At 44.8% G+C, this 22218-nt stretch overlaps 1 protein-coding gene across 1 annotated transcript in view; it reads left to right on the top strand.

Annotated features, from left to right (window-relative positions):
* TMEM260 (transmembrane protein 260) overlaps positions 1-10983 on the top strand; it is a 35507-nt gene extending 24524 nt beyond the window's left edge. The window contains exons 6-16 of the mRNA XM_075713066.1: positions 977-1156; positions 3589-3629; positions 4002-4085; positions 4454-4571; positions 4749-4921; positions 6113-6284; positions 7278-7426; positions 8316-8492; positions 9056-9109; positions 9532-9622; positions 10711-10983. Coding sequence (XP_075569181.1) covers positions 977-1156; positions 3589-3629; positions 4002-4085; positions 4454-4571; positions 4749-4921; positions 6113-6284; positions 7278-7426; positions 8316-8492; positions 9056-9109; positions 9532-9622; positions 10711-10983 — 1512 coding nt within the window. The remainder of the gene's footprint in view (positions 1-976; positions 1157-3588; positions 3630-4001; positions 4086-4453; positions 4572-4748; positions 4922-6112; positions 6285-7277; positions 7427-8315; positions 8493-9055; positions 9110-9531; positions 9623-10710) is intronic.
* The last annotated feature ends 11235 nt before the right edge of the window (positions 10984-22218 follow it).

Genomic DNA, 22218 nt, shown 5'->3' with positions numbered 1-22218 from the left:
ATATATTTGTGTTCTCTAAACAGAGGTTTGTTTGGTTTTTTTTAACCGGGGAGGTCCAGAGAGACCTCTCTGATTTCCAGCAAGGGCAATCCTGTGCCAATACTATATTCCTGGGAAATACTTTAGACAGCCCAGTAGTGCCTGCTCCAGAAAACCACCTAATAAGAAGGATATTTGATGGAAAACAGCGCCTTTTTAAGTAAAAAAGAGCCAGCTTTCTTTTGAAGGAACTCTGGCCACCACCATTACCAAGCTACTGTTTCTGCTCCACAGATCATCACTCTGAATGGTGCCTCTTCCCCATAACCCCAACTGCTGAAGAAGTGCTTTGATTGACAGGGCAGTGGCTAACGATAAAGCAAGCGTGCAATATTCTAGGGTGAGATTTTCCAAAGCACTTAAAGGAGTTAGGCACAGAAGTCCCTTTGAAAGTCTTGTCTTCCCTGACCCCTTAGGCAGTCTTGAAAATCCCACCCCAAAAGTTGGCCTATCCAATTTAGCCAGTGTAATCACGATAAAGTAAATGGCAAAACTGACTCCTGATGATGGTGGTGATGTGTGTAGTTGTACTAGAGCAGCTTTTTTTTTTTTTTTTTTTGCCAGATGGAATACCAGCCAACTCTTAATCACTGCAAAGTGGGTTATCTCAGCCTTGCAGTGCTTCAGCCATCTATGCATGTCATGCCATGATTTAAATGTGAAAGATGCAATGAGTATGATACTCATGAGTCCTAGCTAATATTATTTGCTTCACTTAAATTTCACCCTGCCATGCAAAGGAGATCAGTTTGATGCAGTTTCCTAGTAATCCACAAAATCGTAAGGTTTAACATAGCATTTTGTAGGGACTTACTATAAATTGAGAGATCTGCTCTGTGTAAATATATTTGATGTTTTTTCTTTATCTGTTCTTGAAGTTCCAGCGCGATTAAACTCAAATAAACATTGTTATGCAATATGACATATTTTGGTGCAGGAATTGTCCCTAGGCCATTTGCTGAAGTTGGGTTTATGCTTCTTGGCTGGTTTGCTGCCTTATCTCTATCTGCCGGCTTCGTCCTACCTCAGTCAAGCCCGTTGGACATGGGGAGACCAGACGACTTTTCAAGGATTTTTGACCCACTTTCTCAGGGAAGAATATGGGACGTTCAATCTGGTAAATAAGGGTCATTTGCTAAATGACTTTCTTTTAACTTATGCAATAGCAGAACCTTTCTATTTGTGATGATTAATGGCCTGCAGGGGAAGAAATTGAAAATGTTTTCTTTTTAAAAAATGTATTTCTGATTTTGACCTTCTCATCTGTCAGGTTTTCTGGGAATGGATCACGTGGCTGGGAAAGCAAAGAAATAATTCTCTTTGCCTTTATGGGGTGAGCTGTATTATTTACTGGGAGCTGTACAGGTGTCTTGTATTTGTAAAAGCCCAAAGAGCAAACTGTGCTAGAGGAAGATGGTGACATCAATTTTGTGGTTTTTTTGCTTTAAGACAAATAACTGTCTTTTTTTTATTATTATTTTAAACTCAGCTATTTAAAGAGGTCGCAAGCAGTTTTCATTGCTTTAGCTTTAAAAGAGATTCCTCCAACTTCTTACTCATATGGAATTGAAATTAATAGTAGGTTTAGGGGGGGTCTCAGAATCCTCTGATTTAAGTTATTGACTGGTCTGTGCTTTTGCCAAGGAGGGAGGTCGGGCGTAGGGTTTGCATCTGTCTCCTCCAGCCCTGATTTAGATGTTTGGCTCTGGCCGCCCGAGGAAAGCAAGTGCCCAGCACCCCTTCTATCCTTCCTGCTTCAGAGATTTCAGTGCAGAGGGCTGGGAAATTGCACCACCGGGGGAATAAAAAAGCAAAAGGGATGGTTTACATATTGTGTCACTCCTTGGGGTCCTGAAGCCCCACGTCCTCAGAAATTCAGCCCCGTGCATGCAGCAGCTGCATCCAGCCGGCGTGACGCAGCGAGCACCATCGCCATTGCATTACAGCCTTCTTCTGTCAGATGTGAGGCAAAAGACTTGATAATTCCTGCTGCTGCCATTTAATCGTTCCAAAACTCCTACAGAGATAAGATCCACCCTCTGAAGGACTTCTGAGATTTCCCCTGTGGTCCTATTCCCAGCCATCTCCTGAGAGTGAGACTCCATTGGGCAGAGCAATACCAAGGCATGCAAATCCCTTAACTCCTTTCTCCATCAAATGTGATGAATTCAAGTTGATGTTCAGGAGGCTTAGGGATGGACTGCGTGTAATCCTACACCATAAATCACATTTACGATGAACTTGTCTGAAGCAGGAGCAATAAATACAGCAAAATCCAAGTGTTTGGTCCCGATGCCAGCTGGGCTAATGCCAGAGCCCAGCCTGGATGGACAGACAGCTCTTGCGTCCCACGGCTCCATTTTAAGGGCAGGCAGGGTCAAAAAAAAAAAAAACAGAGAAAAGACTCGGGAGAGAGTTCCACCTATAAGCCAAGGATCAGAAATGTCATCTCCTGCGAGGGATGTGTCTGGGGCCAGAAGCTGTCAGCTGCCGGCAAGGTGGGGCTTTGCAAGAAACAGAGAGGTAGCAGTGGTGCTTCAGGAGCTGTGGGCTGGCTCTCCATCCTCTAACACTTTTATTTTTTAATTAAATCTTGAATGCAATTAACTCTTCCATTTTTATTGAGATGAAATATTCCTTCCAGACCTCCTGGATCCATTTACCTTATCTTTTATCTGGTAGCCACCACTTTTCCAACAAGCACCTATGAAGGTAATTCCTCACCTCCACCCAGCATGTCTTCTTTCCCAGACTTGTGCCATGGATTGCAAGCCTCTGCAATAAAATTTCTCATATAACTCATATAAATCTCATACAGCTCTGCCTCTGTCAGGGCAGAGGGGACAGGGGCGAGTCTGGTAAACAAGCAGGAATTGAAGCCCACGTGCTTGTCTCAGGCTGTGGGGAGATGTCCCAGAAAATGATTGCACCGTGCGGATATAGGACAAGAGGAAGCAGCCTCAAGTTGTGCCAGGGGAGGTTTAGATTGGATATTAGGAAAAATTTCTTCACCAAAAGGGTTGTCAAGCATTGGAACAGGCTGCCCAGAGAGGTGGTGGAGTCACCATCCTGGAGGTATTTAAAAGACGTGTAGATGTGTGCTTAGGGATATGGATTAGCGGTGGGCTTGGCAGTGTTAGGTTAACGGTTGGACTCGATGATCTTACAGGTCTTTTCCAACCTATATGATTCTATGATATAGTGGAGATCATAGCTAAACCATATGATGTGCTCAAGTCACAGGGTAATGGGTTGGTAGCACCTTGAAAAAATGCTTATCCAGGTGGTAAACCCTGCACAGTGGCATAATGTAAAACAAGAACGTGGGAGAAAACCTTACAATGAAGGTTTGAGTAGAGTTTGTTGGGTTTTTGTTATTTAAGCAATTCCTGCTCCCTGTGACCACCTTGGGGTACCACCTGAAGGTGTTTTGAGGAGCCCTGTGTGCTCAGGGCTCTGCAAACAGAAAACAAAAAGACTTTTCTGTGCCGCGGTGATATGGCAATCAGCGTGCGCATTTCTCATGGGTTTTCTTTCTTTTTAATCTAGGCCAAGTCTGAGACAGGAACCAGTATGAGAGAGATGCTGGCGTGAGTAAAATCTTGACTGTGCCTTTCAGTGGAGAGAAACCTGTTGCTGCTGCTGTCATTTTGGCCAAAGTGGCTCCTGTCCTGCCTTTCCTCGGTTTGGTCCAGAGCTGGGGCCGTGTGTGTCTGGCGCAGGGACAGCATGTGTGTCCGTCTGTCTTCCCCATTGAAGGAAAAAAGCTGGGTCCTGCTCCCCAGTGATTTTTCATTCAAAATCCTGACATGTAAAGTGAGCTTGTTCTCCTTTCTGGTAGACTTAATCACAGCAGAATGGGAATATGTTATGTTGTGCTTATTCCCTTCTTCTCTTGACACTTTAATAGAGCGCAAGGGACGATTTGGGGATGACGCATCCATGCACTAATTTCTCCGCAGTTTTCAGCTGGCGCAGATGAAGTCGGAGCTCTCCCTTCCCGTCCTCGCCCTGGCACTCATGGCCTGTGTGAGCACAGCACTGCCGTAAGTTGGAGGAGAATATTTGCTCCAATGTGCAGTTTCTGACTAGCTGCATGGGCAGCTTTCTTTGTCTTCTGCTTGCTGGTGCAAAAATTTCAGTAATTGGCTGTGGTCACCTATTAATTAAGAGCAAAATATCCCTGCTCCTGGTAACCCTGTGGCTTTCTAGATGGCAAGCTTAAAAATCTTGAAATCCTGATGGTTTTGTGCTTTGAAAACAGAAGTTTCATGAATTGCAAAGGTAGAGAAAGGCTCATCAGCTCCTTGGATTAAATGCATTTAAGTGTGCAGAGATAATGGTTTTCAAGCGTGTATAACTTTTGTCTCCTTTTTCATCATGCCACTAGAGTGCTGCATTATTTTTTTTATAGGACAAAGCAGCAGAAATCATCTGTGATCTGGCTCTTCGCTGGAATGCTCTGTCTTTATTCCCTTTTCTTCGCTTGGAGAGCAAATTTGGATATTACAAAACCTCTGTTTCTGGGTGTGGTAAGTTGCACTCCAAAAATTGCTCTGGGATGTTAACTTTTGGAAGAAGCCTTAAATCCACCTAACCAGAGCAGGTGGTTGTCTTGGAGCCATGTAAGGTGCAAAAATACAGCTGCATATTCTGTTTCCTTATAGCTGGGGAAACAGAAATAAGGTCTCGGGGATTTTCTTTCCTAGGTGGAGCGATTCTGGCTCCAGAGCAACGCGGCGGTGGCTGTGCTGGCGGGGCTGGGGCTGGCCACGCTCGCCTCGGTTGGAAGTGCCGTGCTGAAGGGCAGCCGGGTGCTGCCATGGCTGGAGTGGCTTTCCGCTCTCTCTCTCGTCGCTTCTCAAGTTTGGGCAAATTACAGGTAACAAATCCTCCGGGCGCGTGTCTCGCTGCAGCCTCACAGGTCTGCGGGGTGCCGTGCAATTGGGGTGCTCCTGTAAACCCCCCACACTGCTGCTGGGGTCTCTGTCCTTGTCTTGAAGTGGGAAAGGTGGTTTTCACATCCCACCTAAGCTTGTGTGGCCACAGCCTGTGGGACTCCCTTTTTTGATCTCCCTAAAAATCACCGAGCACCAACTCCAGGCTGTAAATGGGGGTGTCGTGTAGGTTGAAGGAAGAAAACTGTGTAGATATGTAAACTTCTAATGAAAGAAGTTTCATTAGAAACTTCATTTCAACACACTCATAAATCTGTGTGTTATTTCCTAAGAAGGTTTGCAGGATTCATTTGACCTGAACAGTCACCTCCTGCCCTTGCTGTGCATCAGAGAACCTTGTGCCCTGGGGTTTTTTTTAGTTATTTTTCCATTCTGAAGAGTTACATCTGTAGTATAGGGCTTCCTTATTCCATAACCACACCAAAGACTCTGCAGTGGCTTGGGTAGGAACCAGCGTAGTAGTAGGGATGCTCAGGTAGAGGTTGACCAACTGGTGAAGTGTAGAACATGCAGAACTTCATACTCAGGGATCCTTCCTTCGCACGCATCTTTTCCCAAAGGCTGGTCCATAGGTGAGCCAGTCATAGCTCATGTCCCGAGGTATGTCATGGGAGTGTCCTCTTCCCGAGTCTGTACCTGGAGTGTGTGCAACGCACAACTGAGTAACAAAAAGGATCTGATCTCAGGTAATGTAAATCTACTTCTGCCTGACGCTACAAAAACTTGTCTTTTTAGTGCTTAATTAAAAGGATGGGGAGGATTTCAAATGCTTTACAGAACCATTGTTGTACTGGCACTTCCAGCTCCAACTAGTAAGTCTTTAGGTTTAGCCCAAGAAAAAAATACGAATTAAGGTGAAGGCATGCAATGAGTGTGTATTGTGGCAAAACTGTAGTGGCTCATGTCTCTGGTGCTGGTTTCTGGGGGACTGTAGTCTAAATGCTTCATTTCTGTATCTTGGTTTCTCTGTAAATGGAGATGATGCTTTTCAGGAAGATCTGACCAGGGTGAAGGACTTTACCTCTCGATGCCTGTTGCAGAAAATTGTTCTGAAGATATGCAAAGCCATGCAAATACCTGGTTTTAAGATGCTGTTTTTTATCTGTTCTTTTAAGTGCTTGTGATCAGAGCAACAACTACGTTGTTGATAAGTTTGCAAGGAATCTGCTGTCCTCTATGCCAACGGGTGCAGTGATCTTGCTAAGAGGAGACTTACCCGGGAATGCTCTTCGTTATGTTCATTACTGTGAAGGGATGAGGCCAGATATCACCTTAGTGGACCAGGAGGTAGGTTCAGAAAGTAATATTAAAAGAGGCAACAGGCAGATTTAAAAATAGGAAGCAAAAGTTCAGTTGTTCCTTTCTCTCCTCGAGGGCGTCTCTTTGTTCAAATAAAACTCATGATGCAGAAATAAAATTGATTTTTTTAAAGGGTTGTGGGTAGCTCTGGGGTGGAGCGTGATGTGAAAGCCCCATTCAAGCCCAAAAAGCCAACAGGGAGGCAATAGCAGGTAGAGAGAAGAGGAAGCCCAAGTCCTTCATCGTGGCAGATATCCAGATGTGGCACAGGGCAGATGTTTGCTTTGCTGAGGAAGCTTTGTCCCTGCTGTTTTCTGCAGTTGCCCCAAAATACAGATGCTGGGGCAGCAGAAGGCTTCTGGGAGCAGCCTGGAGGGCAGCAGGTCAGCAGTTGCCCTGTGGGCAATGCAGCTTTGGGGTTTCTCCCAAGGGCTTTACCATGCTGAGGCTCATTCCCTGCATCCCCTGTGTTACCTTTGTCCCCCAAAGGTGGCTTTGCAGAATTCTGCCTCTAGTTTTTTTACATTAAAACAGACATGCTGTGTGTCCCTGGGTGGTGGTTACACTCTTTCCTGAGAAATGGGAGAAGAAAAAACCCCCTTACAGAACGGGACATCTACACTTCCACTGCCACATCAGTCCTTGCACATGGCTTTGCAGCAAGGGTTTGCGACTTGCTGAGAAACCCAAAACCCAACACCTCATATTTAACCAAACCAAAACCTTGTTGTGTCTCTTACCAGCAGCAGTTATTTTGCGTTTCCTTTGCCTCCTCAACAGGGAGGACCGCGTGCCTCTGATCAGAAACCACTGGTGACCTGGGCTGATGGTGTGGTCCCAGGCAATTGCTGAAATGGGAGGTGGCCTAACTGAGCAAATAGAGTCATTCCTCCTGCAGGAATCATTTTCTCCAGCTTCTGGATGTAAAATGGATGAAAACTTTATTTCTTGTTTTAATTTTGCTTATATTTTCGGTGATAGATGATGACTTATCAATGGTATTTACCCAAGCTAGCAAAGCATTTACCTGGCGTTTATTTTCCTGGGAACCGGTGGAATCCTGTGGAAGGAGTATTATCTGATGGGACACTTGCTTTTAATCTCCATCGTTTCCTCAAAGTAAACAAACAGTAAGCATTTCTTTGATATGTAACAGCTTTCCTAAAATCTTCGACCTTTTTTTCTTGAAATTGTTTATGGAACAGCTTGGTACCGCATCCAAAAGACCAATTTTCTCCACTGACTTGCTCCCCAGTGGTGAGATTATTTTTGCAATTAAAGCAAATACCTATGCAGAAGTAACTCCATCTGGATATAATGTTGCTTGTTGTTTTGAGGTTGGTTTGGTTTTTAGGAAGGAAAAATAAGAAGGTGATCAGCAGAGAGTATTTACTGATTATTTTTGTTGTTGTTGTTGATACAATTCATCACAAATAAAAGGAACATTCCTGTGTACTCAAAATGACGACGGTTGGAGAGCAAATTGCTGCTGCTTCTCCTTCGTGAACATTGTGGCCAACCGATTAGCATAGAATGAATGTATTCCAGGAATAATCATCATATAAAAATAGCTTAGTAAGAGTGGAGAAAGGATTAGATACTCACAGGAATAAGAATAGCATCTGCATTTAGACTAGCCAGGGTGAGCCTTGCGAGTGTGCGTAGGCAGAAGAGCATTGCCAGGTGCCATCGGGAAGAAACGGGCTTCTCCTACGGCTTCTGGCACGTTTGTGAAGTCCAGCATAGGGGAGAGGATGTGTCCTTCGTGCTGGCTGCACAAGATTTGCAATGCCAGATGGGGTGCTCACTTGCAGTGGAAGAGCTGTTCTGCAGACTGACCCAGAGACACGCTCTTTCTGTCGTGAAATGGTCTGGACAGGTATCCGTGCTGCAGAAAATGTCATGCTGCTTAAGACCTGTCCCCTGGCATGGGGTGTGTGGTTTGCTCAAGCATGCGGGGTGGCCCATGGTTTCTGGCAAGGCTTCACGATTGCTCTCTCTCCTTTTTTTTTTTGGCAGTAAGGAAGTGTTTGTCTGCATAGGTCTTCATGAAGGGGACTCAACCTGGAGAAAGAGCTATTCGCTCTGGCCGTGGGGTACGTGTGAAAAGTTGGTTCCTTCCGATGTTGTCTTTGACCCAGGAGAGTGGATTCATCTTACAAGAAATCTCTATAACTGGACTGAAGACTACGGCAGGTACGAGGCAGAGGTGCAACTGCTCCTTCCTGCTCATCATTCATCTGCCAGCAGCATAACCACATCCATTGCAGTGTTAGAGAAATTAAACATGAGCCGTAATCATAATGTTTTGTGTTGTGGGACGTATAATAAATCCGCAAGTGGTATTTTTATTAGTGTTAAAAATAGAGGGGACGTTTCTAGTCATATATCAGGTCCAATTCCAATTTTAACACTTGATCAAGAGCCAAAAAACGTTGAGGACTTGGGACATCCAAAACTTTAAGTGTCATAGACTGAACTGTGATGGATGGGAAAAAGCATCTCTCACTTTGAGGATAGCTAGGATGCTGCGAAACACCTGATATACCAGAGACTCCTTCTATGGAGAGAGAGAAATAAAGTTTTATGAATGACTGAGGATCAGCTGAATTCCCTGCTGTCAGAGCCATAGGCTTCATGATGGGTTTTCTTTTGCCTGGGAGGTCTGTAGCTGCCTGGGTTAGAAGGGTTGATTGCACGGTGGGTGAAACACAGTGACAAGGATCTGATGGCTGAATTTTATTCTCGTTCCAATTCAGTTTCAAGCCCTCTTCCTGGGAAGCTGTCGCCAACGAGGAGATGTGGCAAGCCAGGTGATGCTCCTTTGCTCCGTTCCAACAGCCGGTGGGCAATGCCAACTCGCTGGCATGGAAATACACACCAAAGCGGGCAGCTTGATGGTGCATGGCCTTATTGGATCTAAAAGTGCCAAGCTTTAGAAGGAAAAGGTTGGCAGAATGAGATGAAGCATGCATGGCCTCCGGCAAATCCTTCAGGAGAGTGGTTGTTTTGTTTACCGAAAGGTTCTGCTCAAAATACCTCAATGGAGCAGCGGGTAGTTGGGACACAGGGTGAGAAAATACATCATGGAGAGAAATTTGTATCACTGACAATGTAAATGGAGATGCTGGTGTACTGTCCCATACATGGACATGTTGAGGATGTGTATAACTGTGTGACGTGAGCTGGTTATGTTAAGCAGTTACTATATGGAAGTTTTTCTTGTTTTTTCTAGGATGAAAACAGCTTTCTTTATATTTGACCTTGCAGAAACTGCCAGTGTGACTGCAGAAGTGAAATCACAACTTTACACATTTGCATACACCGTAAGTCATATATTTTGGTTATGAATGCTCCCTGCAGTGTCAATCCTTTTTTTTTTTTCTTTTTTTTCTTTTTTTTTTTTAGTTTCTGGACTCCATAGAAATACAGTGTTTCCATATAGGGCCTGTAATCTGCATTCTCCCTTGTTCATCCAAACTGAGAGCATAGCAGATTCGAAGAGATTTGTTCAGGGATTTTATCCATGAACTTGCCCCCTTGGTCACGGAGGATGCCAAAAGCTAACCAGTTGACACCCTGCTTTTGCTATAATTATGTTGTCTGTACTGGGCTCCAAATCCATGCCAAGAGATTGCTTGTCCTGAAGTCCCCTCTATGCACTTGTCCCCTCTGTCGTTACACAGTCATGCATCTGAGCCAGCAAGTGTAAAATCCGACAGTCTTCTCACTGCAAATTAATTCTGCTGCATTTCACACCAAAGAATAACACCCACAAGCTGGTGTAGGTATCTCTGGAAATACTGGACTGCCCAAGATGCCAACAGATGCACAAAAAGATCAGTATGTGTCAGCAGAGAGGAGGAGTGTTTCATATCCCAGCAAAGAGTCAACAAATAGTTTCCTTGCAACTCTTGCCCATTTTGCTGTGATTTTTGCTGTTCTGCAAAGTTCTCAGGCGTGTGCCTGCTGTTGAGCTTATGAATATTCCCACTCAAGTCAACAGACTGCTTAAGTCCTGTGGAAGACGTCCTGATCTCCTGAAATACTGAGTAAATGTCTTTCCAGGCACAACAGTTAAATCTCTTTTTTTCTGCAGCCTGCTGTAACACCTCTCTTGGGGAAGCGCATAATGTGCAGTGGGGTTATCACGATCATCTGTAACGTTTCTAAACAAACAGCTGCTGTAGGAAGGGAAACATTTCAGCCCCCCTTGGATTTCTGATTCACGCTATCGCGCATCGCATGGCAAACTCAGAGTGAGTTATAGAAATGCTCCGACTCTGGACTTGGACATCTAAATAGCATCTGTTCCTTTATGGGCAGTTTTGAAGCACTGTTAAGAGCTGTTGGTCCCCTTCGTTCGATTAATTTGCCCCCCTCCTCCTTTTTTCTTTGTTTGTCCCTTTAACAGTCGTACAAAGAAATTGTCAACTCTCATCCAAATCACCCGGTGAACTGGCACAAAAACTACGCCATCGCCTGCGAGAGGATGTTGCGTCTCCATCGGGTGGATGTGGATCCCGAAGTGTTGCTCTCTGAAACTGTGAAACATTTCCTTCTGTACACCGAGAAGGCGGAGGACGATCCCCAACGGCAGGATATTCTGCAGGCTGTGAAGCACCTGAAGAAAGAGCTGCAGGGGCTGAGAAAAATGAAAGAAGATCTGAGGCGGGGAGCTGGGTAGCACCCGGTCCTCACCTGCCTGCAGAAGTGCTGAAATTTGGAAGTCAGGACTTAAAATCTGGATTAGTCCTTGACAATGTGAGAATGGTTTTAACAGACAACAGAAATGGCAGCAGAGAAGAAATCAAGCGTGATTGCCTCCGCAGGAACGTACTGTTGTTTGGTCTTTGATTGCTGTTGCCAAATGAACCGTTTGTATTGTTTTGGGGGGGGGGGGAAGCTCATCACTAAATAAAATGCTGGGTTTCAAAAAGGAGAATTTTCTTTTAAAGGAAACCTGTGAATCTGTAGTACTGTGAAGATCTTTTAGTTTTGTTTATGAATGCAGCGTCCTTTATAGGTGCAAAAAAATGTATTTAGCCTTTAAATGTTTCTTCTTTTACTGAGCCAAGAGGCTTTCTGCAGACATTTTTCTTTAGCTGGGCTGTGTCTGTGTGTTTTCATGGTCACAGGGCAGCGTGCTTCGGTAGGTTTCCATCAGGACAAGCGTGTGGGATGGTGCCCTTCGTGGGAGTGTGATCGTTCGCAGTTTCGGCTGTGCTCTGTCCCCTAGCTGTGCCCGTGCCCAGGGGTGCTGCCGACACAATGTTCTCCTGGCCTGGGATGGTGGGTAGAGCCCAACCCAGCTCTTTCTGCCTCCCTTGCTTTGCAGGGGTGGTTATTTTCATTACACTGGGATTTGATGGTGGGAAAGACTTTACTGCTCTAGTTTTCCAATAGCAAGCAAGCAACTTTTTTTTTTATTTTCCCATGCAGAGCACCATGACTGTGGGCAGCAGTGTGGCAGCTCCTGCGCTGACTCCACCTGGGGCAGAGGGGCTGCGGTGCTGCGGTCCCGCACCGGGGACGCGAGAGCAGCTCCCCTGGGACGCTGCTGGCCCCGTGGCTTGTGACATCGGTGCTGTGGCCTCTTCCTGTGCGAGCCCATGACGCTCGTCTACTCTGCCACGTCCCCACAGGTACTGGGGGTGCCAGAACTGCAATTTTAGAGGTGTCAGGAGCTTTAACCAAAAGAATAGCATGTGACTCCATCCTGCTTTTCAGTCTACCCTGAAAGCCAAGCAACTTGCTTAACAAGAGCTCAGCTACTTCTTTAAAAAAAAAAAGACATAAAATAGCATGGTTTTCAAAATGTTGTTGTCACGGTTTAGCCCCAGCCAGCAACTCAGCACCACGCAGCCGCTCGCTCACTCCCCCTGCCCCGATGGGATGGGGGAGAGAATCGGAGGAGTGAGAGTGAGAAACACTCCTGGGTTGAGATAAGAACAGTTTAATAATTCAAATAAACTAAAAGAGTAATGATAATAATAACTATATAATAATAATAATAATAATATACAAAGCAAGTGATGCACAATGCAATTGCTCACCACCCGCCGACCGATACCCAGACAGTCCCCAAGCAGCAATCGCTGCCCCCCGGCCAACCCCCCCCCAGTTTCTATACTGCCCATGATGCCGTATGGTATGGAATAGCCCTTTGGTCAGTTTGGATCAACTGTTCTGGCTGTGCCCCCTCCCAGTTTCTTGTGCGCCTGGCAGAGCATGGGAAGCTGAAAAGTCCTTGACTGGCATAAGCAGTACTGAGCAACAACTAAACCAGCAGTGTGTTATCAGCATTCTTCTCTTCCTAAATCCAAAACACAGCACTATGCATGCTACTAGGAAGAAAATTAACTCTATCGCAGCTAAAACCAGGACAGTTGTCAATGAACATGTACTTTGTATGCTTAAAACAGACCCAAGACTCTGGTATCATTACTGGAAAGTTGTGTTCATCTAAATTTTCATACTTTGTCCTGTGGTTCTGTGAGATCTCAGCCCAGTGTTTTATAGGAGACAAATTGCTGCCAGGCCAGGATTTCATTTGGATGGGTAAAATTTTCAGAGAAGAAAGAAGTACTTCTGTAAAGATCATGTTATCAAGTGGCACCTCTGGAAGCTTCCCAGGGGCTTGGGGGAGCAGATCAGGATGCGTGCAGGAGCGAGGCGTGTTGCCTGTGGATGCTCTTTTGGTCTGTGGTTTGAGGTGCATATAGGTGCAGATTTAGGCTCACGTGGCTACCAATCTTAACAGATCCTTTTAAAAGTGGACTACTTTTGTTGTCCTCTCCAAGTGCTGATTTTCCCAGACTGACTTTCATTGAATGCTGCCTGTATAAAAATCAAGCTGCTGTCTAAGAATCTAACTCCGGTTGCAAAGTAACATCCTTTATTTTCCTCCTTCTTATTCTGGTTTATTTTCATAGGATGATTTACATAGCAATTCCCCCTGTTACTTCTATAAATGATTCCTGTACAAACAGTAGATGAGAAATGAGCAATAAAAAGAAAGAAAACTACAGCTTCTGGGTTGGAAAGCCACAAAGCAGAGGCAAGAGAAGGAAGAGGAACGGTTCAGGGGTGTCATTTTAACTCTTTGTGTTGTAATTGACTACATTTCAGGTCGACCGTGCGTCACTTAAATCTCTTCCTTTTTCTCAATCCCTGCAGAAGTGTTTGTACAGAGCGGGGGAATATCATACATTCCTCCGTGCAGCTTTCTCAGGACAGGCTTTCTTCTCCCTTCTCAAAATCAGTCCTTCAGCCTCCCAGAAAAGCATTAGGAATGCAATTTTTGAATGCTTTTGTTACCTGCATTATTGAAGATCCATTCAAGCAAATATACTGAGCTGAGGGTTTGCTTTATTAGATGCCCCTCCTTAGCTGCATAGTCTTGAAATAATTGGAAGCTTTTGTGGATTCCACTATCTACTCAGGAGAAAAGAGGAGCTGGACAAAGGTATCCCAGCCTGCAGCCCGCGTCGAGTAACGTATCATCGTATATTGTAATAAGCAGCGATGCAAACTGCAGGGAGAACTTTCGCCGGCAAAAGCCTTCCCAGGTGTGAAGAGCAGTGGAAACGCGATGCTTTTTTAGGGAGCAAAACAAAACAGGTTGCAACTGTGCTGTCGACGCGTGCCGTGCCCATATGAATCGTGGGCATGTGTGATACGGGCGTCCGTGCTGGGTGCTCGGCTCCAAGATATCACCAATAGCTGATCGCAAAGGCAAAAATATTTGACAGGGATGGAAGATACAAACTTCCTTCCCCTGAATCTGTTCAAATGGGATCTGCTGGTGCTTGCAGATGAAGCAGTTGCGTGGATATTTCTCAGCCTGTTCGCTAAAAGGCCGTGCTGAGGGATGCTGGCAGAAGTTTAATTTTTATCAGCTCCTCTTAGGTGGCACCCTTAAGTTTATCAAACAAGCAAAGCTGATTTACTCTTCGTTAGTCTCAGTTGCATGAATCGGTTGCCAAGTAAACAGGATTTTGCATTTTCCTAATTACTTTCATATTTGTGTTTTACCTCTATTTGTTCTCTTGCAAAACTGGTCCTAATAATTAGTCAGGCTCCTGCTGCCTAGACCTTAAAAAAAAAAACATTAAGGGGGGGGGGGAAGACTTCTGAGGATTTTTTCTCCCTTATAAATTCATTTCTGTTACAAGCATCTTTTATACATATTACTAAAGGGAGCGCACTAAGACATGCAAATAATAGTTCTTTATTTTATTATGACAGTTAATTAATAGCAACCTGTTTTAATGAATAAAGTCACTCAGAGTCCTTCAGCACTTCCTAAGTAGAGGCCAGAATCTGTAGGGATTCTTTTTTCCCCCCCATTGTATAGCTCCGAGACTCCGCGCACTATATAGGGCCTGTATAGAAATGCTCGCTAATGAAGAGGGAGGGCGAGGAACTTGTCTGCATTCAAAGATCACTGGTGAGTCATTCAGCGAGAAAAGGCCCCTTGCTAGGAATAGTCACAGTTCCGCGGCATTGTGCTAGCAAAAGGGTTTGATCAAAGGTCTCCTGCCGAGCTTGCATGGTTTCCTTTCATACGACGACCATAATTAAAACCACTAATTCTCTTTTAAAATGCTGCAGGATGCCATGTAGGCATCTGTCTGGAGTGTCCTTTGTGCTGTCGGGAGCTGTTAAGGACCAGCGCCGAGGGCTTTTCAGCGACATGCCAGTCAGGAAGGTGATTCGACATAAGGGTGCCTCTGAAGGCTTGACAGGGCCTTGACTACACAATTCCAGCTGAATTTGCCCCTTGTCAGCTGCCAGTAAATAAATCTCAAAGAGAGGAGGGGGGGGGAAAGCTGAAGTTTCATTACCTGATCCCCGGGGCTTTGTTGGTTTTGGCATCGCCCAGGGGGAAGCCCTCGCCCCTCGGGGCCGGGGAGCTGGAGATGGCCATTGGAGACCCCGGCGCCCGGGCCGTTTGAAGACCGTCAATACTTGTAACAGTTCAGCTGTTAGGAAGACAAATAAATGGAAGAGCCCATTAATCCCCTTTGGGTACTCGGTGCCTTTTGCCCTTTTATCGCAGCCTTATTAGGTTCCTACTCATCTTGAACCAGGAGGGATGAATTGAAGTTGTTGAGCGCTAATTGGCAAAGACTTTTCATCGTGGGCCAAGAACTTTCACTGACTTGAAAGTAACTTCGCCACGGGGAGGATCAGCAAATTCTTGCCTCGCCATTAAAACAAAACCCCCAAATCCCATTGGCATTCAATGCGGTGTTTAAAAAAAAAAAAAAATTTAAAAAAAAAAAAAGAGGCAACTGCTAAATTGTTGGGCTTGCCCTTCATGAGGATGTTGGCAACTTATATTTGCTCTGTAAAAGAGAGTCATGGAGCCAGATGCCGCGCAGGGCGACCCATCCTGAAATGCAGTTGAAATCCACGTGTCTTACATGTGTATGCGTGCATTACCAAAACCTGCTCACGGGCCAGGCTTCCTGCAAGCAGCCTGGGAGATGGTTTGTAAGGTGGCACCATCGTTCTTGACAGTTTGCAACTGTTCTAAGGTTGAGCAGAGCAGCGCTGAGGTTTACATATGCCATGGGATGATTCTGGCTGCCCTCGAGTCATCCCTGGGTTTGGTGATGGGGTTTATAGACAGGAAATATTTCAGCGTGGAGGCACTTGGATGTTCTCATGTGAATTGTTTTTTAATGTTGATTTTGGTAAACGCTGCATTAATTTGACCATACCTACTGCCCTCTCTTCCCATGTCCCCCATTGCATATTTTAAATAAAGAATAAAACTTTTGCCAAGTCGTGAATACATTGTAAGTGATAACATTGTGGGCCACCTCAGCCTGGAAGACACCGAGCTGGGGATTTTAGAGCACAAAATCCTATTGATGTGTTCCCCAGCCTCTGCATTTGGGGGACTCATGAAACAAGGTGCCCACATTAAGGATGGCATCTTCCACTGGGATGCCAATGTGTGTACCCCAGTAAAGCCCACCCATGCCGGAGCCGGAGCCACCTTTCCGGGGAGCTTGGCGTGGCACTACGTAAGCAAACAGGCAGCTAAAGCTCCTGCAGTGCTCGCGGTAGGGAATGAAGACATCATTTTCAGTACCCTCCGAAAGGCTGTTTGGTTTGGATCTGCCCAACGAAGCTGGAGCGAGCGCTCGCAGCGTTGCCCCTGCCAGGTGGCTGCGAGACGCTGCCTGGCTTCGTGGCCACGAAGGACCACGCAGCCAGGATGGAGGGCACTGGTGACACCACGTCCTCCATGCGTCGTCCCTTCCACGGGAGCGTTTGAGCGCTCTTGGGTATTTTAGAGTTGTAATGCATCACTGCCAGTCAGATACAACAGCAGCTTGCTGAACTTTGGGGAATAAATGCATAAGAGGAGCATGGTTTTGGATGGATTTGGGCTCCCTTTTTGTCATGGCCTTTGATTTAGCAGTAAAGCCACTTAAAAAAATGGCACCTGAAGAACTCTGATGCTCACAAAGCCTCCCCAGGGAGGATCTGCTGCCTGTTTCAGGCCAGAAGAAGGACTTGCGTGCCCAAATCATTGCTATTTTTTTCCTAAAATTTATTATTTCTCCCTTGCTGCCTCTTGATGCTCCTGTTATATTCAAACTTGACATTTCGATAAAGGCTTGTTCAAAACAGAGTGAAAACAAGGAATGAGTATAAATTGGAATAACTTTATTCAGATGAGTGGAGCTGGGGGAATTTGTGCTGGCAGAGGGCTTGTTGGAGATGGTGCGCTGTGATTGACAGCCTCCATCCATCCAGTGATCCTTCACAGCCCGCTTCTAACAAATCTGAGATTTTGCCTTTTGTCGAGTTGAGCAAACCTGACACAAACATACTGGTTATCAGCGAATTTTATCAGTAAATCCTTGCTGGTCAAACTACAGCAAAACCCACTTTTGCTGGTGAGTGAGGAAGAGACACAATGGCCTTGAGGAAGATGAAAGTCAGCCTGGATACTTGGTGTACACAACTGTTGTCATTGCTCGTTAAAAACCACGGGGATAAGGTACTTCTCAAGAGAAGTACTCAAGCAAGTGCTTATTTCCTGCCAGCATTTGGGAAAGAAAAAGTAAGAATTTGCTACTTGATTGCAAGCTGTGTTTTGGCATCAAGAAAACTGGATTATTTTTTTTTTTAAATCCACAATCATAATTTTGGTTCTTAAACTTAATTGAACTAATTCAATTAGACCATGCCAGTCTTGCATTTGATTGAAGACTACAGTTTGGTTTTCTAGAAAGTAAGAGTGAACCATGAATAATTCTGACTATATATGAAAGAGGATTTTTCTCTCTGGTGGGACCCAGGAGGGAGGTCAAAGCCTCCTTTGGCACAGTGTGTCACACTGCCCCGAAGTGCTAAGGTATTTTTTTGCACAACTTATGCTGATATTTGGTCAATACACCCTGCCCATCCCTCGCATCGACTATCCTCCAAACCTACTGAGTCCTATTTTCCATCACATAAAAATTCGAGTCAATGACATGGCATGAGGAGGATCCAGCTTCTTCAGCTGCTGTTTTATTTAGGACTCTTTGGGTAATTGTCACCTTCAAATAAACTTAATTACAGAAAACATGGGAAACATGAGAAACGTGAGCAATACGGGCCAGGCGTTTTGTCCTGTATTTCTGAAGGCAGTGTCCTATCCATGTGTCCCAGCACATGGGTGACCTCAAATATAATTGGAAATGTTGGGTTTATTGTGGTTTTAAATTCAGTGACATCATTTATAACATTTTAATTCTTCTTGTTCTTCCTGGTGTTAAAAGCGACTAGTTTTAAGAAACCCCAGTGACCCCTAAATACCCTTTTTTCTCCCAACTGGGCTCTAGCTTTTTACCATTTCCTTAATGTTTGCAGCTAGAAATACAGCTTAAGTGGCATTATGCTAAGTAATTATTCTTACAGGATGTGAAATGAAACAAATTTTGCACAGCATGAAATTATTCCTGCCACGTATGGCATTCGGTGGCAGATTTTTTCGTTTGGACCGTAAGCAAGGCTCAGTGGCAACGAAACAACATGGAGCGGAGGAGGGGGGAGTGGGGAGGAAAACACTACCAAAGGTAAGTCCTTGTAGCAAAAATATTTTTGGCTGGATCAAATATTAAACCTGCTACTACAAATTTCACGCTTTGCATTCCTAAAGCAGATGCCAAGTGATGATGCCAAAAATTAATTGGAAATAATATTGCTTGCCTTGTGTGCTCTATCCAGCAGAGGGCACAACGGATAAATGATGTGTGCATTGCCGAATTCACTGCCGCTGATAAGGCTGTTTGTAATTATTTCTGTAAAAATATGTAGCAACATGCTTGTGTGCTTATTTACATTTGGGGATGTGGTCTGGAATGGAGGGTTTAGATTTATAACTATTCTGCCCCCCCACCCCCCCCGCCATCAATACATAAGAGACTTTCATGTTTTGCCCACTTTATGTTTTGTTAAATTGCTGGGTTTGCTCGTTAAAGTACAGCGAACTGGTTCAGTGTTTGGATGTTCTCTTGAAATAAAAATTCAAACCTTGACTGCTAATAGGGAGGTGACGCATCTTGTAGTATCATGTTCTTCCAGCAGTATTTTTACATGGCTTTCTGTGGGTAAATAAAAATGTCATTACAGAGTGAAAAAAAATAAGGTTGAAGAGAATTGTAAGGAGGGGAATATTGTCCCTTTTATTTATGGAAAAAAGGGAGTTGCTTGCTTATATAAAATAAAATAGTAATTGGGAAGAGAAAGTTTCCCATTAGTTTCACATACTACAGCATAAAGAATCTATGATTGCATTAGGCAGGAGAGAGATGGGGAGAAGATGTAAAAGAAGTCTAAAACACCAAAAATTTTAAAAAACCCGCTATTATTTGCATTCAGTGAATTATGCATTTAGCAAAATGGACGAGGACGTTGGTGCACAGCATTGCTTTCGCTCGTGCAAAATGGGTAGATGTTCTTCTTAAGTACAGTCCTTTGTATTCAGCAAACACATCAAACAGGAACAAGCATAACCCTTACATCATCTGACAGATTAGGGAAGAATTTTTTTCATAAATGATACAGATCAGAAAAAATGTTAACATGTGCTTCTCATCCAAACCTCTTTCCGAAAGCTTGATACTTCAAATTATTCCCCCTGCTTCCAGCCCCCTTTGCACAAGTACAGATGAAGTGGGCAGGAAGGGGAGGGAAATGTGTGCTAGAACAAATGCAACAGCGCTGTCTTTCTCAAATGACTGAAAAATATATTTCACACTGCTTCCTTCCAGTTTCACAATATCTAAATAGATGCTGCCTTGGAACAAGTCAACATTTGATGCAAACAACCTCAGAGCTCAATCTGTGCAAGGGAAAAAAAAAGTCTGTTTTCATGTTCTAGTCTCTCCCTATCTTGTTTCAGGGTTATTGTTTAAATCAACACTTTCCAACTGTGTAGATTTTAGCTGGAGGTTTTTTTGCTTGCTTGTTTGTTTTGGAGAGGAGGGGGCTGTAATTTCCCAACGTATGGGAGATAAATGAGATGTTTAAAGCGCCTCAGTGGAGTGGCATAAAAGCTGGGAAATCAGAGAGATTGTAAATCTATGTTTGTTTTAGAAATAAAATAAAATAAATCAAGCAAGAGCAGGTTAGAGCTGCTAATACTGAGCTGATTAAGAGCAGCAGTTATATAAAAAGCAGCTCGAGTCCATATTGTAAGTAAGTATTATTGCAGCCATGAGAAATGCAGCTCCAAAGCTTTTAAGGGCTGGTATGGCTTTTTTTTTTTTTGCTTTTTTTTTTTTTTTGTGAATTAAGTGCTGATGAAAGGTATGGGATTGACAGCTTTGCAAACTCAGTGCTGCTGTTTAGTCACATAACCCAGGGTAGTGCCTACAAGACCTGCTGGAGCAAGTTGTCCTAGACCTCTGTTGACTCTGGTTTTGGGGACAGAGATTACTGAGTCCCCCAGTCCAGCCTGGGATCCGAGATCTACTTGGAGATCTCTACAAGGAGAAAGCAACCAAGAACTCTTGCAATCCTAAACTATTGTGCAGTCATTGTTGGGTTGGCAAAGTTGTCCCTCAGACCCCAAATGCCTCCCACACCTTCTACAATGCTTGAGACTGGTGAGAAGTAGAAACCTACAGCTCTAATGAGGCAGGAAAGCAATGGGTGCTGCTATTCTGTTGTGACCGACCTGAGACCCCCAAAATCGGAGGTGCAGGATCCGAGGAGGGGGGAAGGCAGCTCTTGCCCTTCCCTTTGGTGGAGTTTCATCCAGTGTGTTGGAAATTTGCAGCAGTGCCTTCCCTGTAAGCCTGCTGGCAGGTAATTCCTTTTCGCCTTAGAGGGAGTAAAAGCCGTGGAGATTGACTGAACCCATTACAAGCAGGTTTTGTGTCCTCTTCCCTTGGTAAGAAGAGGATGTTTGCCCTCCACAAGGTCATGGCACCAGGGCCCTTGCTCTGGCAAAGCATTCTCATCAGCCTGTCCACACACTTCATCGGAGACCTTCCCTCTGCAGCTCTTCCTCCAGCATTAGCCAAGGTGAATGTCCCAGTGTCCGGGGATATCCATCTCCCACCGAGGTATCCAGGTCAGGTTGATGCTAGTGGATATTTCTACCATTGACATAGCAATGACAAGGAGGAATTCGCATGAGGAATTATGGAAATTATTGGTTTTAGAGGGCAGTGAGTTTCGATTAGACTAGGTCATCTTTTCTGTTGTTGAAACAGTTCCTTGTGATGCTCCATTTAGCCAGCAGTGAAATGGTTTGCCTCATTTGGAGGATTATTTGAGCCTTTTGGTTTCACAGCCTTCTTCCTTATAGGTCCATTTTAAGATGGAAACTGCCCATGTTCAAAATGAGAAGTCATACACTTTGTTAAAAAAAAATCACCCCTGAATTTTCAGACCTAAATTCTGAAAATACAAAATCAATAATTACATGTTGGCTTGCTTTTTTTTTTTTTTTTTTTTTTTTTTTTACATTTCTGATGCATTTCTTGTGGCTGAGATGTCCTGAAATCAACCTGAATACAGCGATGGTTTTAGTGTCCTAGGAATATTTTTGATTTAGCTACTGGCTATTCAAAATGTTTTATGTGCCTTTACCTACCACTGCAAACAAGATTTGAGGTCCTTGTTGGGGCAGGCAGATATATTTCCCAGTCCTTTATTACTAGAGCAGAGAAATACAAAAATGTAAGAAGACTAAAAATGAGTTTACTTGCCTTACGGTCTTCTCCAGGGTCACAAGCATCATGCTGGGACATGGTGGAGAGGATGAGGATTTTGCTAACACGGCTTGTCTCCGAGCTGTCATTGCTGGCCCACACTCCCCCAAACTGCCTTACTGCTCCTGTCTGCTGGGACCCCCCCAAATCACTGCTCTCCCACTCCTGCCCTGACCCTGAGGTACAGGATGGAAACCCTGCCATGGTTTCCAGTCATGTCCAGCTCAGGCTGGAAGGTGACTCTGGAAGGTCAGCACATCCCTGCAACAGTAACTTCACATCTCTTCAGGTTTTCTTTGAATTTCCTACGGTTGCCTCTGTTTCCTCAGCTTTACTGATGTCTCATGGAAAATGGGACATATCCTGACCTGCCTCCTGACTGGGTCTCCAGGGTGGGAGCAGCAGGGTATGAAGGCACCTCTCCAAATCCTCCCTCGCAGGATCCCCCTTGCAGCTCAGCCTTCTTCCTCCCCGGCAGCCCAGGGGAGCCTCTCCTGGAAGAGGACTAGGCTGCATCCCGGCCCACTCAGCGCAGGGTGATTCATCCCATCCCAACGCAGCGATACCAGGGAGATCGGGGGGATCCCGTGGTCGGGGGGCCCCTTCTCTTGGTCAGCACTGGAGGGAGCCCAGGTTCCCAGCTCAGGCGTGGGCATCTGCAGTGTAGGAAATCCCACACAAGGTGG

This window comes from Pelecanus crispus, chromosome 6 (genome assembly GCF_030463565.1).
Source record: "Pelecanus crispus isolate bPelCri1 chromosome 6, bPelCri1.pri, whole genome shotgun sequence".
Lineage (NCBI taxonomy): Eukaryota > Metazoa > Chordata > Aves > Pelecaniformes > Pelecanidae > Pelecanus > Pelecanus crispus.
The sequence above is the reverse complement of the archived record's forward strand: the minus strand, read 5'-3'. Positions and strand labels throughout refer to the sequence as shown.